This window comes from Thalassophryne amazonica, chromosome 16 (genome assembly GCF_902500255.1).
Source record: "Thalassophryne amazonica chromosome 16, fThaAma1.1, whole genome shotgun sequence".
NCBI lineage: Eukaryota > Metazoa > Chordata > Actinopteri > Batrachoidiformes > Batrachoididae > Thalassophryne > Thalassophryne amazonica.
In genome coordinates this window covers 81,065,828-81,082,153 of record NC_047118.1, presented here as the reverse complement: position 1 = coordinate 81,082,153, position 16,326 = coordinate 81,065,828, and the positions used below count along the sequence as shown (strand labels likewise).

The 16,326-nt window shown below is 39.8% G+C and overlaps 1 protein-coding gene across 1 annotated transcript in view; it reads left to right on the top strand.

Moving 5' to 3' along the window:
- alg1 (ALG1 chitobiosyldiphosphodolichol beta-mannosyltransferase) overlaps window positions 1–16,326 on the top strand; it is a 43,590-nt gene that overhangs the window by 14,483 nt on the left and 12,781 nt on the right. Inside the window, exons 4-7 of the mRNA XM_034190551.1 lie at window positions 1,453–1,601; window positions 7,396–7,485; window positions 8,553–8,666; window positions 8,773–8,894. Coding sequence (XP_034046442.1) covers window positions 1,453–1,601; window positions 7,396–7,485; window positions 8,553–8,666; window positions 8,773–8,894 — 475 coding nt within the window. The remainder of the gene's footprint in view (window positions 1–1,452; window positions 1,602–7,395; window positions 7,486–8,552; window positions 8,667–8,772; window positions 8,895–16,326) is intronic.

Below are 16,326 nucleotides of genomic sequence, written 5' to 3'. Positions count from 1 at the left end.
TAACGTGATGCAATATCGCGCCACAAACGTGCCAATCACTCAAAATCGCTTCACTTGCGTCGCTTCATTCGCGTCCATCGCATCGCGCTGCGTGGCTTGGCGCCACAACACGTCCTTCCATAGGGATTACATGGCAACCTGTGGCTCGCGTCGCGCGACTCGCGCCCGGTGTGAACGTGGCTTAAGAGCCACTATTCTCCCACGATTGTTGAATAACTGGACTCATACCAAAAAACATGCTACGTGGCTCATGATTCATACTTCTTTATTCAGTGGGACCAGGGCTTTATGCTGATCCCACTGAATATTTAATATTTTAAAGAGGAAATTATTAATGATTTGCTTATAAAACAATCCACAGATTAATCAGTCATAAAAATAATTGTTAGTTGTATTCTCTGTGATCTCTGTTTTAGGGTTGTCACGATACTAGAATTTCAAACTTGACAATGATACCCAGGAAAATACTCAATAACAAGACCAATCTGAGATTTCTGACATCTGCCAATGTGGATTCGGAGTCTTCCATGCCTAAATATGTATCTGTGGTACATATTTGGTGAGAATCGGTGTAGTAGTTTTGATGTAATCCTTCAAAGTCTGTATAAAGTAAAACTTGATCCAGAATCTGGATTTGGATCCGGATCACCTCCAAAATTTAGTGTAGTCTTCCATGGCCTAATATATATCTGTGGTAAAAATTTTGTCAAAATCCTGCTAAAAGATAGACAAATAAATGAACAGCAGTGATTTTATTACATCCTTGGCGGACATAATAAAATTACAAAAAAATAATTTTTTCTAAAGGTTCAAACAATACAAACAACATCAATGACACAAAGTTGTGTAATCTCATGCAAAACAAAAATACAGTAATGTAACAGTAAGGCATACAGTAGGTATTACAATTTTGTAGTATATTTTATATAGGTACTGGAAAAAAAAACTTTTTAGATTGTTACGGTAGTTTAAAAACAAAACCAACTTATTAACAAGTTTTTGTGTTCATTGTGAAGACAACAAAGTTTAAATATGTTACTGTGTGCATACATAGTGTTTTCCTGAGTTCAAGTAAACTTTGTTTTCGGATGTTTCCAAAATGGGATTTCTGTGTCGCCTTTGACACCAAATGATGCTTAAATCTTTGGCCAGGTTTCATTTTTATTACCAGCAATAATGCTGTATCACACTCAGCGTGGTGGATTAGTGGTTAGCACTTTTGACTCGCAGCAAGTCATGGGATCGCTTCCCATGTGGTCCTTTCTTTCTGGAGTTTTTGTTGTTTGTTTGTGTTGTTCTGTCGAGTCAGTCTTAAACTCCAATACTGCAAAATGAAGGATGATAAATGTGTTTGGATGTACTGATTAATTAGATGACAATCACAACCCACTTGTTACAGTTTCCTTCAGCTGTGTTTTTGTGTTCTTCAGAGTCTTTATGTTTATATCCCAGAATCCTCCTGGCTTGCCCGGCATCGCAGTGGCCTGGCTCATGTGCGTCCTGCGTGGAAGCAGGTTCATCATCGACTGGCACAACTATGGTTACACCATCATGTCCCTGTCCCACGGGCCGCGACACCCTATCGTACAGCTGGCAAAGTGGTCAGTACTGCCGCCAAGCCCCCGCCGCCTTAACTTCAACATATTTAAAAATGTAATGTTTTGTGCCTGCTGTGCTTTCACTGTTAAGTATTAAATTCAAATTTCAGGTGAGTTTTTATGCACCTTTAGCCTTTACTTATTGAGAGTAGAGTGTCACTCTTTTGTGGATGTCAGTGGTGGGCACAGCTAACCAAAAATTTAGCTTCGATAACAGCTAATCAGCTAACTGAAAAGCTTTCTTTTATAAAGCTAAACCGATAAACCACCCAAAAATTTATCGGAAGCTACAGCTAACTGATAACTTTCAGTATTGTCTCCAGTCCACTTGATTGTGAGTTTTAACGCTACAATCGCTTCTGGTAGCATCAAAGGTGACCACAGACCCAAACACTGAGTCAGTACTTCTGTCTTTGTGCACCCTGCCCTCTGCTGGAAGCTTCTGTTTATTACATATTTTGCAGCAGTGAAGCAGTTGAGAGGAGCTACACTCAACTCTACACACACACAAAACAAGCCATTATTCCTTAACACAGGGCTGTGAAAACTCCGTGGATCCACGGGAGGATTTCATCATGGGGGGGTGTTAGTGATGTACTCTTTAATCATGAACATCACTGAGTTTTTAAAATGCTTATCGCAACGCGTTCTCTTTTCTTACACCATCGTGTAAGTTTTATAAGTCCACGGACACTGATCTGTGTGTTACAGATACAAATCAGTTTCCTCGGATCCGCGGAGTTTCACGGAGGAAAAATGCCACTCAAAGTGTAGCTGTTATGACAGTTGTCGTAAAGCAGGACTGGTTGGTTGCTACGGTGACGCTGTGTGGCTCCTGTGTGACGCTTAAGCTAAACTTAGCATGTGGACATCCCAAACTTTTAGAGCTTTCAAGTTTTTAAAAGAAGATTTGTGCAGCATGTCTGTGTCACGGAGCAACGTCGCACAGAGAGAAGATGGCGAAAAAGTCGTATAAGGACAAGAATCGGTGGAATCTTCACTGGCTTCATCAACACACCTGAAAGAAAAGAAACAGGAAAAGTGAACTGTGCCTCTCAGGAAACACTGTAAGAATTTTTCTCTCCCTGGAAAATAAATATTCTGCTGTTCAAACAGGATTTTAGACAAGATTATGTGACTTTTCTTTTGCTAATCTAGACTTTCTTTCATTGTAAAAAAGACATGACTTTGAATGGATTTAGGCTGCATGAATTTACAGAATAATATAAGCTGTGGTTTTTGAAATGCTGTAACAGTCTTTTCAGTCTTCATAAATTTAATGTAGTTTAATGCATAATTTGGTTTACAATTAAAAGGAAAATCATTTCAGGTCCTACTTTGTCATATTCTGTTATTTCAACATTATCATTGACAGTTCAAATAAAAGGTTGAATATAGGATCATTTAAATATCCACTAATTTTGAGATTTGTTCTTCCAGGAGATGCTGAAAAAGTATCATTAGATAAAAATTTAATTCTGGTGCCCCACAGGGCCCTAGCTGATCAGTGCGTCTCAAATGCATTTCTTCTGTCGTGAATGTACTGAGATTACCCATAATGCACTGGACACAGCATGTCAATCAATCAATCAATTTTTTTATATAGCGCCAAATCACAACAAACAGTTGCCCCAAGGCGCTTTATATTGTAAGGCAAGGCCATACAATAATTATGTAAAACCCCAATGGTCAAAACGACCCCCTGTGAGCAAGCACTTGGCTACAGTGGGAAGGAAAAACTCCCTTTTAACAGGAAGAAACCTCCAGCAGAACCAGGCTCAGGGAGGGGCAGTCTTCTGCTGGGACTGGTTGGGGCTGAGGGAGAGAACCAGGAAAAAGACATGCTGTGGAGGGGAGCAGAGATCGATCACTAATGATTAAATGCAGAGTGGTGCATACAGAGCAAAAAGAGAAAGAAACAGTGCATCATGGGAACCCCCAGCAGTCTACGTCTATAGCAGCATAACTAAGGGATGGTTCAGGGTCACCTGATCCAGCCCTAACTATAAGCTTTAGCAAAAAGGAAAGTTTTAAGCCTAATCTTAAAAGTAGAGAGGGTGTCTGTCTCCCTGATCTGAATTGGGAGCTGGTTCCACAGGAGAGGAGCCTGAAAGCTGAAGGCTCTGCCTCCCATTCTACTCTTACAAACCCTAGGAACTACAAGTAAGCCTGCAGTCTGAGAGCAAAGCGCTCTATTGGGGTGATATGGTACTACGAGGTCCCTAAGATAAGATGGGACCTGATTATTCAAAACCTTATAAGTAAGAAGAAGAATTTTAAATTCTATTCTAGAATTAACAGGAAGCCAATGAAGAGAGGCCAATATGGGTGAGATATGCTCTCTCCTTCTAGTCCCCGTCAGTACTCTAGCTGCAGCATTTTGAATTAACTGAAGGCTTTTTAGGGAACTTTTAGGACAACCTGATAATAATGAATTACAATAGTCCAGCCTAGAGGAAATAAATGCATGAATTAGTTTTTCAGCATCACTCTGAGACAAGACCTTTCTGATTTTAGAGATATTGCGTAAATGCAAAAAAGCAGTCCTACATATTTGTTTAATATGTGCATTGAATGACATATCCTGATCAAAAATAACTCCAAGATTTCTCACAGTATTACTAGAGGTCAGGGTAATGCCATCCAGAGTAAGGATCTGGTTAGACACCATGTTTCTAAGATTTGTGGGGCCAAGTACAATAACTTCAGTTTTATCTGAGTTTAAAAGCAGGAAATTAGAGGTCATCCATGTCTTTATGTCTGTAAGACAATCCTGCAGTTTAGCTAATTGGTGTGTGTCCTCTGGCTTCATGGATAGATAAAGCTGGGTATCATCTGCGTAACAATGAAAATTTAAGCAATACCGTCTAATAATACTGCCTAAGGGAAGCATGTATAAAGTGAATAAAATTGGTCCTAGCACAGAACCTTGTGGAACTCCATAATTAACTTTAGTCTGTGAAGAAGATTCCCCATTTACATGAACAAATTGTAATCTATTAGACAAATATGATTCAAACCACCGCAGCGCAGTGCCTTTAATACCTATGGCATGCTCTAATCTCTGTAATAAAATCTCTGTCCACACTAAAACCTTCAAAACCTAAAACCTTCCCCTAACAAGTCTATGTACAATTCCCCATGATGACAATGTGAAAAGAGGTTTTTGTTTTGTTTTGTTTTGAGATTTTTGCTAATTTATTAAAAATAAAGAACTAAGAAATCACATGTACATAAGTATTCAGTCTTTGCCATGAACCTCAAAATTGAGCTCAGGTGCCTCCTGTTTCCACTGATCATCCTTGAGATGTTTCTACAGTTTAACTGGAGTCCAGCTGGGGTAAATTCAGTTGCTTGGACATGATTTGGAAAGACACACCCGTCTATATACAGTGAGACAAATAAGTATTTGAGCCAAATCAAATCAATTTTATTTATATAGCACCAAATCACAACAGTCGCCCCAAGGCGCTTAAGGAGCCACTGCTGATTTTGCAAGTTTTCCCAAATACAAAGAAAGGAGAGGTCTGTAATTTTTATCGTAGGTACGTTAAGTGTGAGAAATGGAATCTAAAAAAAATTCTGAAAAAAAAAATAAATCACATTATATGATTTTTAAATAATTGATTTGCATTTTATTGCATGAATTAAGTATTTGATCCAACAGTAAAACCTTTGTTTACTTTACTTAAAAAGCCATCACTTGACCCAGCTATCTTAGCTAATTATAGGCCAATCTCCAACCTTCCTTTTCTCTCAAAAATTCTTGAAAGGGTAGTTGTAAAACAGCTAACTGATCATCTGCAGTGGAATGGTCTATTTCAAGAGTTTCAGTCAGGTTTTAGAATTCATCATAGTACAGAAACAGCATTAGTGAAGGTTACAAATGATCTTATGGCCTCGGACAGTGGACTCATCTCTCTGCTTGTTCTGTTAGACCTCAGTACTGCTTTTGATACTGTTGACCATAAAATTTTATTACAGATTAGAGCATGCCATAGGTATTAAAGGCACTGCGCTGCGGTGGTTTGAATCATATTTGTCTAATAGATTACAATTTGTTCATGTAAATGGGGAATCATCTTCACAGACTAAAGTTAATTATGGAGTTCCACAAGGTTCTGTGCTAGGACCAATTTTATTCACTTTATACATGCTTCCCTTAGGCAGTATTATTAGACGGTATTGCTTAAATTTTCATTGTTACGCAGATGATACCCAGCTTTATCTATCCATGAAGCCAGAGGACACACACCAATTAGCTAAACTGCAGGATTGTCTTACAGACATAAAGACATGGATGACCTCTAATTTCCTGCTTTTAAACTCAGATAAAACTGAAGTTATTGTACTTGGCCCCACAAATCTTAGAAACATGGTGTCTAACCAGATCCTTACTGTGGATGGCATTACCCTGACCTCTAGTAATACTGTGAGAAATCTTGGAGTCATTTTTGATCAGGATATGTCATTCAAAGCGCATATTAAACAAATATGTAGGACTGCTTTTTTGCATTTACGCAATATCTCTAAAATCAGAAAGGTCTTGTCTCAGAGTGATGCTGAAAAACTAATTCATGCATTTATTTCCTCTAGGCTGGACTATTGTAATTCATTATTATCAGGTTGTCCTAAAAGTTCCCTAAAAAGCCTTCAGTTAATTCAAAATGCTGCAGCTAGAGTACTGACGGGGACTAGAAGGAGAGAGCATATCTCACCCATATTGGCCTCTCTTCATTGGCTTCCTGTTAATTCTAGAATAGAACTTAAAAAATTCTTCTTCTTACTTATAAGGTTTTGAATAATCAGGTCCCATCTTATCTTAGGGACCTCGTAGTACCATATCACCCCAATAGAGCGCTTCGCTCTCAGACTGCAGGCTTACTTGTAGTTCCTAGGGTTTGTAAGAGTAGAATGGGAGGCAGAGCCTTCAGCTTTCAGGCTCCTCTCCTGTGGAACCAGCTCCCAATTCAGATCAGGGAGACACTTCAGCTTTCAGGCTCCTCTCCTGTGGAACCAGCTCCCAATTCAGATCAGGGAGACAGACACCCTCTCTACTTTTAAGATTAGGCTTAAAACTTTCCTTTTTGCTAAAGCTTATAGTTAGGGCTGGATCAGGTGACCCTGAACCATCCCTTAGTTATGCTGCTATAGACGTAGACTGCTGGGGGGTTCCCATGATGCACTGTTTCTTTCTCTTTTTGCTCTGTATGCACCACTCTGCATTTAATCATTAGTGATCGATCTCTGCTCCCCTCCACAGCATGTCTTTTTCCTGGTTCTCTCCCTCAGCCCCAACCAGTCCCAGCAGAAGACTGCCCCTCCCTGAGCCTGGTTCTGCTGGAGGTTTCTTCCTGTTAAAAGGGAGTTTTTCCTTCCCACTGTAGCCAAGTGCTTGCTCACAGGGGGTCGTTTTGACCGTTGGGGTTTTACATAATTATTGTATGGCCTTGCCTTACAATATAAAGCGCCTTGGGGCAACTGTTTGTTGTGATTTGGCGCTATATAAAAAAAAAATTGATTGATTGAATTACAGAGGTCAGACGTTTCCTGTAGATCTTGACCAGGTTTGCACACTGCAGCAGGGATTTTGGCCCACTCCTCCATACAGATCTTAATTCCGATAGTAAAGTTTAAAAGCTTGTAAGATACACCAACATTTTAACAGAGTTGTCTTAAGCAGATGGCGTCCAGGGAATGAAGGAAAAATATCTGATTCTCATGTTGGCTCGTGGTTTGTTCAGGGCCTTGCATTGACCCCGGTCACTAAATTACCGGTAGTTTGTTTTTCTTCCAGGTACGAGCACATCTTTGGCCGACTGGCTGCAAACAACTTGTGTGTCACCAATGCGATGAAGGAGGACTTGCAGAAAAACTGGGGCATCAAGTATGATCAGTTTGGCTCTCCTCAAGTGTCTTTGTTAGTGTCTTAACCTGTAATGGCAACTTGTAGACCTTAAACCAACCGTCTGACTGGTTCCAGAAAGAACTGAGAGGCTGCGGGTCCTCATTCCTACTCATGACATCGTTGACGAATACGTCCGCTCACAGACAATCTGTTAGCTTGCAGTAAAACTGCAGAATCTCAGACATTGACGGCTCAGCATTACTTGGTGTTCTTTCTGTAGAGAAAGTACTGTACAGGTGTCTCGTTAAGTCCAGCTGCCGTCAGCTCCTCAGTGCACCATAAATAAAATCTGACCTTTTTCTCATATTTCCATCAAATCCCATTTCATTTATGCGTTCTTCAAAAAATGCACCTGAATCTGCACCTGAACAAAGTAGAGTGTGATTCCCGTCAGTTAAAAACTTTGTGGTTCATTTCAGTCAACATTTGGATTGAATCAAATTTGTGACTTGCTAGAAATTTCAGCTCTGCAATGAGAAGGTTTAAAACTGAAAATTCGAGTGACTGTTTGCTAAAGATAGCAGCACACGTCATAGTCTGTGCATGTGAATTAATTTGTGCTCAAACCCTCGAGGCCAAGTGCACTAATATCTTTCAGTTGTTTTTTATGATTAATACAGTTATGACATTGTCATTAACTCCCAGTATTCAAGTTTGACACTGTTGGTTTTCAAACTATAAATAATAAAAAAAAAAACTATCTCCATTTAAATGTGATGTTTAGAACGGATTATTGATTAACAGTTTTTGGTGAGTTGTGTAACAAAAATATAGTTTGTTTTGACAGTGGCACTAAAAGACTAAGGGGTGTTTACATGAACGTGAATTGGCTTGTAGTTACTTTTTATTTAATACAGTATTTATTAAGATGTTGAGATTTGTTTTTCTGGCTCACTGAACTCATGACAGTCTGTAAATACACCAAGTTATGTTAATTAAAAATTTGTGCAGGTTTTGAGGTGTCATTTAAAATCTTCACACTGATGTACATTAAACTTGAGGCTCGTGCACCTGAACTGTATGGTCACAGTGTTTGATCTCTGCAGGGCGACCACTTTGTACGACCGACCAGCTTCCATATTCAGAGAGACCCCGCTGAAGCAGCAGCATCAGCTCTTCCTGAGACTGGCAGAGGCTTATCCTCAGTTTCAGTACAGTGGGTGAGCGGACCAACACCGTCTGCTTCAATGCACAAATCCTCTGTGTTGTTCCCACCATGCAAACTGATGGTCATTAAAACCCACAACCCCCTGCTGTGTTTTCTAGGCCTGAGGGTCAGGAGGGCGAGGTGGAGAACACCATCTTCTCAAGCTACGACCTCACCGGTGACCTGGTGACCCTCAGGGAGGGACGGCCAGTGCTGCTGCTCAGCAGCACCAGCTGGACAGGTCAGAGGGACACACGGCGCTGACTACAGCGATGAAAAATTTCCCCTTTTTGCCGGTCACCTGGGTAATTTTTGAGACCAGTGCAAATCTGTTGAGAAAAATCTGCATTACTTTCGAGTCATTACCAGGCTCTGATGTCGCAAAATCGGGGTCCGTCTTGCGCTTGGTTTTTGTACTACATATTAACGGTGTTGTTGCAAGCACCTTTGCACCGCAGGCTGTTAGCGACCAGCCATCTGTTGTTTTTTGCACCAAATAGCAATATGGAAAAATGGCTAACAGGACTATGGACCGTAAAGACGACTCGCGACTTAGAGAAATCAAATCTACGGTGAAGAATCATTTCAGGTGGGCTTGGCTTGATCGTGTTGTGCAAAGCAAGCTAGCGGGAAGTGAGGAGACTGTCGATTGCGAACTCTGAATGCTTTCACAAGATCAACATGCCTGGAAAAGTGCTGTGCATTTTCTGTCAGGATTCCGTTAGTTACACTTTACGTGGCGTGAAAACATTGGAAGGTCATGTCACCAGCAGTAAACATTGTAAAGTTATAAACAGTGTTGCCACAGTAACTTTGAGAAGTTACTTTATACAGTTACTTCATTAGCAGCTGTGGACAATTTGTTGGCAGCTGCTGAATTTAACTAAAGTAATAAAGTAATTAGTAATCTAACTTGGTTATTTTTAAGATTGAGTACTCGACAAAGTAACTGTTGATTAACTGTATATATAAGTAACTGTATAATGTAATGCTGTGTTTACACATAATGACGACAAGTCATGAATGCCACGAAGTACACATTCTTGGCTGCTGATCACGAATGTGATGATTTGGGGCGTCAGGTGTCCTCAGGAACTGCTGCAACCTGTTACCACACGTTGCGATTAATGGCATGTGTTGCTGGAGAATTATCAGGAACCATTACGCATGGTCAAGAATAGTGTTCTGTCACGTTGTGAACGAGGTGAATTGTCTCCACACACACACCCATATTCATCCAACCGAATTCAGATCGCTCCAGTTTTTCAGAAGAACTTTGTGACTGCATGCGTTGTTGGGCTCTGTGCCATGGAGTGGCGCAGAGAGGAGGAGGAGGACAGAGCCAGATGTGTGGCTTCGAGGAGGAGGACAGAGCCAGATGTGTGGCTTCATGTGGCTCTCGTCTCGCGCATTTTCCCAGACATCAGGCACATGCAGCAGGTGGAACACCTGCAGGAGCGCGCTGAAGAGCACTGAAATTAGACTTCTAGCCGACTTGGTGTCAGCAATCAAACTGAATGCGGTGCAGCAGGGTTTAATTGTGCCCGCACTTCTTCCTCCACCGGACTGGAGGAGGTGCAGAGATGTCTGGCTGCACGTGAGTCTCCTCTGGTTCATACTCGTTCGCCCGCTCATCGGTTACAACAGCAGGTGGAACACCTGCAGGAGCATCCCGAGGAGCTTCAGCAGGAACTGTGGAACGACATTTGGAGCCGAGTTTAATTATGCGCACGTGACAGAAAACTGATTCGTCGTGACGCCGCGTTACAAGTTGTGTCAAAACTTGACAGTTTCCGTGTCACTTCTTAATAAAGCGTGACAGTTCAGGCTCCAAGAACCATCACAGGAACCACTACGAACGTTGTCACATTCTATTAAGGATCAATAATTATCAAGACGGATCAATACGCTCAGTTGCGACCTCCACGACGTGAGACGAAATGAGGGTGGTGTGTGACATTCGTGGAAGATTTTTTGACAGGCAAAAACATGCTCCACGAATATCAAGAATATCACCAACACGCACTATTAAGAAACCTATTCAGATGCGTTAAGTCACATTAAGAATGTCAGGAATGTGTCACGAATGACAGAAAAATGACATTCGTAACGCATCTTGGTTATGTGTAAACGCACCTTAACTAATAAAGTAACTTTTCAACTGTATAGACACTGGTTATAAAGACCAGATGGATGAACAACACGCTGCCTGGTTCTAGCAAATCCTGGACGGCATCGTATGGTGTCCAGCCGCTTTTCAAAGATGTAAAGACGAGACCAGAGGTCACCAAACCGATTGTATCGGTAGACGACAGGTCGAAAAATTTAGAAGTAGATTGAAGTATATTTATGTAGTACAGATGAAATAAACTGATTGTACATTATTTTCCAGGTATGATTAGTTTCTGTTACTTTATGTTGAAAAGATATATTTGTGAATTCTTGTGAGAATACTACTAGAGCAGTGATTTTGAAGAAGGAAAATTGTTTTGTTTTGTTTTTTTCCTCACCAAAATGGATGCTGCACTCACTGCAATTTATTGTCTGGACTAGGCCCAGATTGTATCTCGGAGCTTCTAGAATTCAAAAATTTTGCATTCTAGAAGTAATTTTGGGTTTCAGCTTTTTTCATTTGTCATCACTTTCACCCTTGTGACTCAGGCACCAGACTGTTGATAGATGTTGTTATTGGGTGTTTATGTAGATAAAATCATGCAATGATTACATTGAAATGAGCATAGGAGCCAGCCACTAGTTAAAATGCTGGGGATTATATTTGGATATAATTAAAAGGATAATCTTTGTTGTGTAATAATGGCGTATTTCTGAACATGGGTCACCAAAAGACATGGAAACAAATTGGTCTTTATTTTGAATTTGCACCACCACATCCTCTGTTAAGCAACTTCTGTCTCAGCACTGCCAATTTATAGGCTTTGTTTCTTGATTTAGTCACTTTTTGACATTAACGAATGACTAAAAATCCTTTCTAGTAACAAATCTGTTAACTCTTATGTCATACAAACTGGTCAGTTTTGTAACAACAGGACTGTTTGAAATGTTGTGTCACTTTTTGACATTAATGAATGACTAAAAATCCTTTCTAGTAACAAATCTGTTAACTCTTATGTTATACAAACTGGTCAGTTTTGTAACAACAGGACTGTTTGAAATGTTGTTTCTCGGGGACAGGAAGAGGGGGACACTGGGGGAGGAGCAGACCTCTGCAAGTTACCATGTAGTCTTAATTCATGGGTTAAAGTTCTCCATCACCACGACGGATTTCCGTCATGTGGAAAATTTAACCACACATACGCGCGTGCACATGGTGTCATACGTGTTTTGGGGCCGAAATATGATAGTCTCACTGTCAAAGCAACACCACATTCTGCGCTAATCAAAGCAGCAGCAATGTCAGCGTGGACTGCGGAGGAAGGGACTGTGTGAATTTTCACTCCTCTCCGCTAAGCCACGGTCCTCCTTCTCTCTGTCTTCGTCGGAACATTGGCAGACCTTCCCCAAGTAGAGCGGGGTGTGGCTTTGGCTCTGCCTCGGTTCTTTGTTTTATTTCGCTTTATCTTAATTTTTCCCAGCTAAAACCCTAAAGAGCATATATCTGTGAGTAATATTTTACATTTTTATGTTAAACCGACCTGTTATGGTCTTCTGAAATAGTTGATAGATGTATTTTATAACTTAAAAACGGGACCGATGCTAACGCGTTAGCATGTCTATGGCATTTTCAGTGTTAAAATTAGCATTAAGCTGTTTGCATCTCAACACGTTGTGTGCATTTGTTTTCTGTATAATAATTAATGGCTCAGTGTTTGTTGTCGTAAGAGTAAAATGTATTACAAATTGTAATATTTTTTATTTTTATATTAATAATAATAGCAACAACAATAATAGTAATAATAACTATTATTGCTACAATACAATTTTAGAGAAACAGACAAAAAGAACCTGAAAAAACAAAACAGAAAAGATAAATCCAACTAACAATGAACATAAATAAATAAATATAGAAATAAATAGCTGTTTCCTGTGAACACCTAGTGACTTAAACCTCCACTTCACCCTTGTTTTATTTAAGTTTAATGACAATTTGTTTCAGTCAAACCACATTTAAGCTGTTTTTACACAAGAAAAAATAAAATGCACTTAACTGCACATTTGTCTTTTTTCATGGAAATATATTTTTAAAGATCACATATTACACTTTAGTCAGGCCTTTAAAATACTTTTTGTGGACTCTTGCTGTAATATGTTGTCAGTGGTTGAGATAGTTGCTGTAGGCATCTAAAAATGCTCATAATCGGCAACATTTTAGGGAGTTGCTGGCATTGATTTTTGCCAGGAAAAAATTTCAGTCAGAAGAAAATTTATTGCTTCAACCCATGTCTTAATTCAAGTTATATTGAAGAAATTAAAAAAGTTTATATCAGTCGTCATTGTTGCGAGGTCTATGCACTGCCAGGTTTAAGTGTTTATTTTTAAAATTATTCAGCATTATTGTACAGTTTAAAACATTTGCTGGAAAAGTAATCATAATGTAAATAAAAATAAGTTACAGTATAATTATAGTATAGTTGAAAAGTAACTACTTATTAGCATCATGGTGGCAGTCCTTGTGTGGCGAGGAAGATTGTGTTTTGATAGATTTCCGGATGGGACGGTGGACAGAACAGGCCCAGTCTTGACATGCTTTGTTTTTGACAGATATGGTCGCTGAGGGAAGCTTCTGCCAGTCAGGATCTTGCTGTCTCTCTCCTTCTTCTTTCTCCTCTGTTGCTTGTATATTATGTATTACCAGTGTTGGGGTCATTACTCCAAAAAGTAATAATACACACTCACTACCTTTTATTAAAAAAAAAAAAAAAAAAAAAACTAGAGACATTCGTCACGAAATGCCCCGTGCAGTACTATCTTCCATGTAAAGTGCGGTAATATGTACATGTGTGGGGTAGGTATTTGGTTGAACCCTCGTGTTTGATGTAAACTGGGATACACAGTGGAAAAATTGTACATTGATATTATATTCATTTAGAGGATGTGGCCAACAGTGACCATAAAAAGTTGCTAGCCTTCAAACAAATGCAACTATTGGTAATTTTTTTTAAAGTAGGTCAAGGTCACCGGCCTTCGAACCCACGCAAAGTACTCCTCCAAGGCATGTACCCATCAATCAATCAATCAATCAATCAATCAATCAATTTTTTTATATAGCGCCAAATCACAACAAACAGTTGCCCCAAGGCGCTTTATATTGTAAGGCAAGGCCATACAATAATTATGTAAAACCCCAACGGTCAAAACGACCCCCTGTGAGCAAGCACTTGGCTACAGTGGGAAGGAAAAACTCCCTTTTAACAGGAAGAAACCTCCAGCAGAACCAGGCTCAGGGAGGGGCAGTCTTCTGCTGGGACTGGTTGGGGCTGAGGGAGAGAACCAGGAAAAAGACATGCTGTGGAAGAGAGCAGAGATCGATCACTAATGATTAAATGCAGAGTGGTGCATACAGAGCAAAAAGAGAAAGAAACAGTGCATCATGGGAACCCCCCAGCAGTCTACGTCTATAGCAGCATAACTAAGGGATGGTTCAGGGTCACCTGATCCAGCCCTAACTATAAGCTTTAGCAAAAAGGAAAGTTTTAAGCCTAATCTTAAAAGTAGAGAGGGTGTCTGTCTCCCTGATCTGAATTGGGAGCTGGTTCCACAGGAGAGGAGCCTGAAAGCTGAAGGCTCTGCCTCCCATTCTACTCTTACAAACCCTAGGAACTACAAGTAAGCCTGCAGTCTGAGAGCGAAGCGCTCTACTGGGGTGATATGGTACTACGAGGTCCCTAAGATAAGATGGGACCTGATTATTCAAAACCTTATAAGTAAGAAGAAGAATTTTAAATTCTATTCTAGAATTAACAGGAAGCCAATGAAGAGAGGCCAATATGGGTGAGATATGCTCTCTCCTTCTAGTCCCCGTCAGTACTCTAGCTGCAGCATTTTGAATTAACTGAAGGCTTTTTAGGGAACTTTTAGGACAACCTGATAATAATGAATTACAATAGTCCAGCCTAGAGGAAATAAATGCATGAATTAGTTTTTCAGCATCACTCTGAGACAAGACCTTTATGATTTTAGAGATATTGCGTAAATGCAAAAAAGCAGTCCTACATATTTGTTTAATATGCGCTTTGAATGACATATCCTGATCAAAAATGACTCCAAGATTTCTCACAGTATTACTAGAGGTCAGGGTAATGCCATCCAGAGTAAGGATCTGGTTAGACACCATGTTTCTAAGATTTGTGGGGCCAAGTACAATAACTTCAGTTTTATCTGAGTTTAAAAGCAGGAAATTAGAGGTCATCCATGTCTTTATGTCTGTAAGACAATCCTGCAGTTTAGCTAATTGGTGTGTGTCCTCTGGCTTCATGGATAGATAAAGCTGGGTATCATCTGCGTAACAATGAAAATTTAAGCAATACCGTCTAATAATACTGCCTAAGGGAAGCATGTATAAAGTGAATAAAATTGGTCCTAGCACAGAACCTTGTGGAACTCCATAATTAACCTTAGTCTGTGAAGAAGATTCCCCATTTACATGAACAAATTGTAATCTATTAGATAAATATGATTCAAACCACCGCAGCGCAGTGCCTTTAATACCTATGGCATGCTCTAATCTCTGTAATAAAATTTTATGGTCAACAGTATCAAAAGCTGCACTGAGGTCTAACAGAACAAGCACAGAGATGAGTCCACTGTCCGAGGCCATAAGAAGATCATTTGTAACCTTCACTAATGCTGTTTCTGTACTATGATGAATTCTAAAACCTGACTGAAACTCTTCAAATAGACCATTCCTCTGCAGATGATCAGTTAGCTGTTTTACAACTACCCTTTCAAGAATTTTTGAGAGAAAAGGAAGGTTGGAGATTGGCCTATAATTAGCTAAGATAGCTGGGTCAAGTGATGGCTTTTTAAGTAATGGTTTAATTACTGCCACCTTAAAAGCCTGTGGTACATAGCCAACTAACAAAGATAGATTGATCATATTTAAGATCGAAGCATTAAATAATGGTAGGGCTTCCTTGAGCAGCCTGGTAGGAATGGGGTCTAATAAACGTTGATGGTTTGGATGAAGTAACTAATGAAAATAACTCAGACAGAACAATCGGAGAGAAAGAGTCTAACCAAATACCGGCATCACTGAAAGCAGCCAAAGATAACGATACGTCTTTGGGATGGTTATGAGTAATTTTTTCTCTAATAGTTAAAATTTTGTTAGCAAAGAAAGTCATGAAGTCATTACTAGTTAAAGTTAATGGAATACTCAGCTCAATAGAGCTCTGACTCTTTGTCAGCCTGGCTAAACCTGGGGTTGTTCTTATTTTCTTCAATTAGTGATGAGTAGAAAGATGTCCTAGCTTTACGGAGGGCTTTTTTATAGAGCAACAGACTCTTTTTCCAGGCTAAGTGAAGATCTTCTAAATTAGTGAGACGCCATTTCCTCTCCAACTTACGGGTTATCTGCTTTAAGCTACGAGTTTGTGAGTTATACCACGGAGTCAGACACTTCTGATTTAAAGCTCTCTTTTTCAGAGGAGCTACAGCATCCAAAGTTGTCTTCAATGAGGATGTAAAACTATTGACGAGATACTCTATCTCCCTTA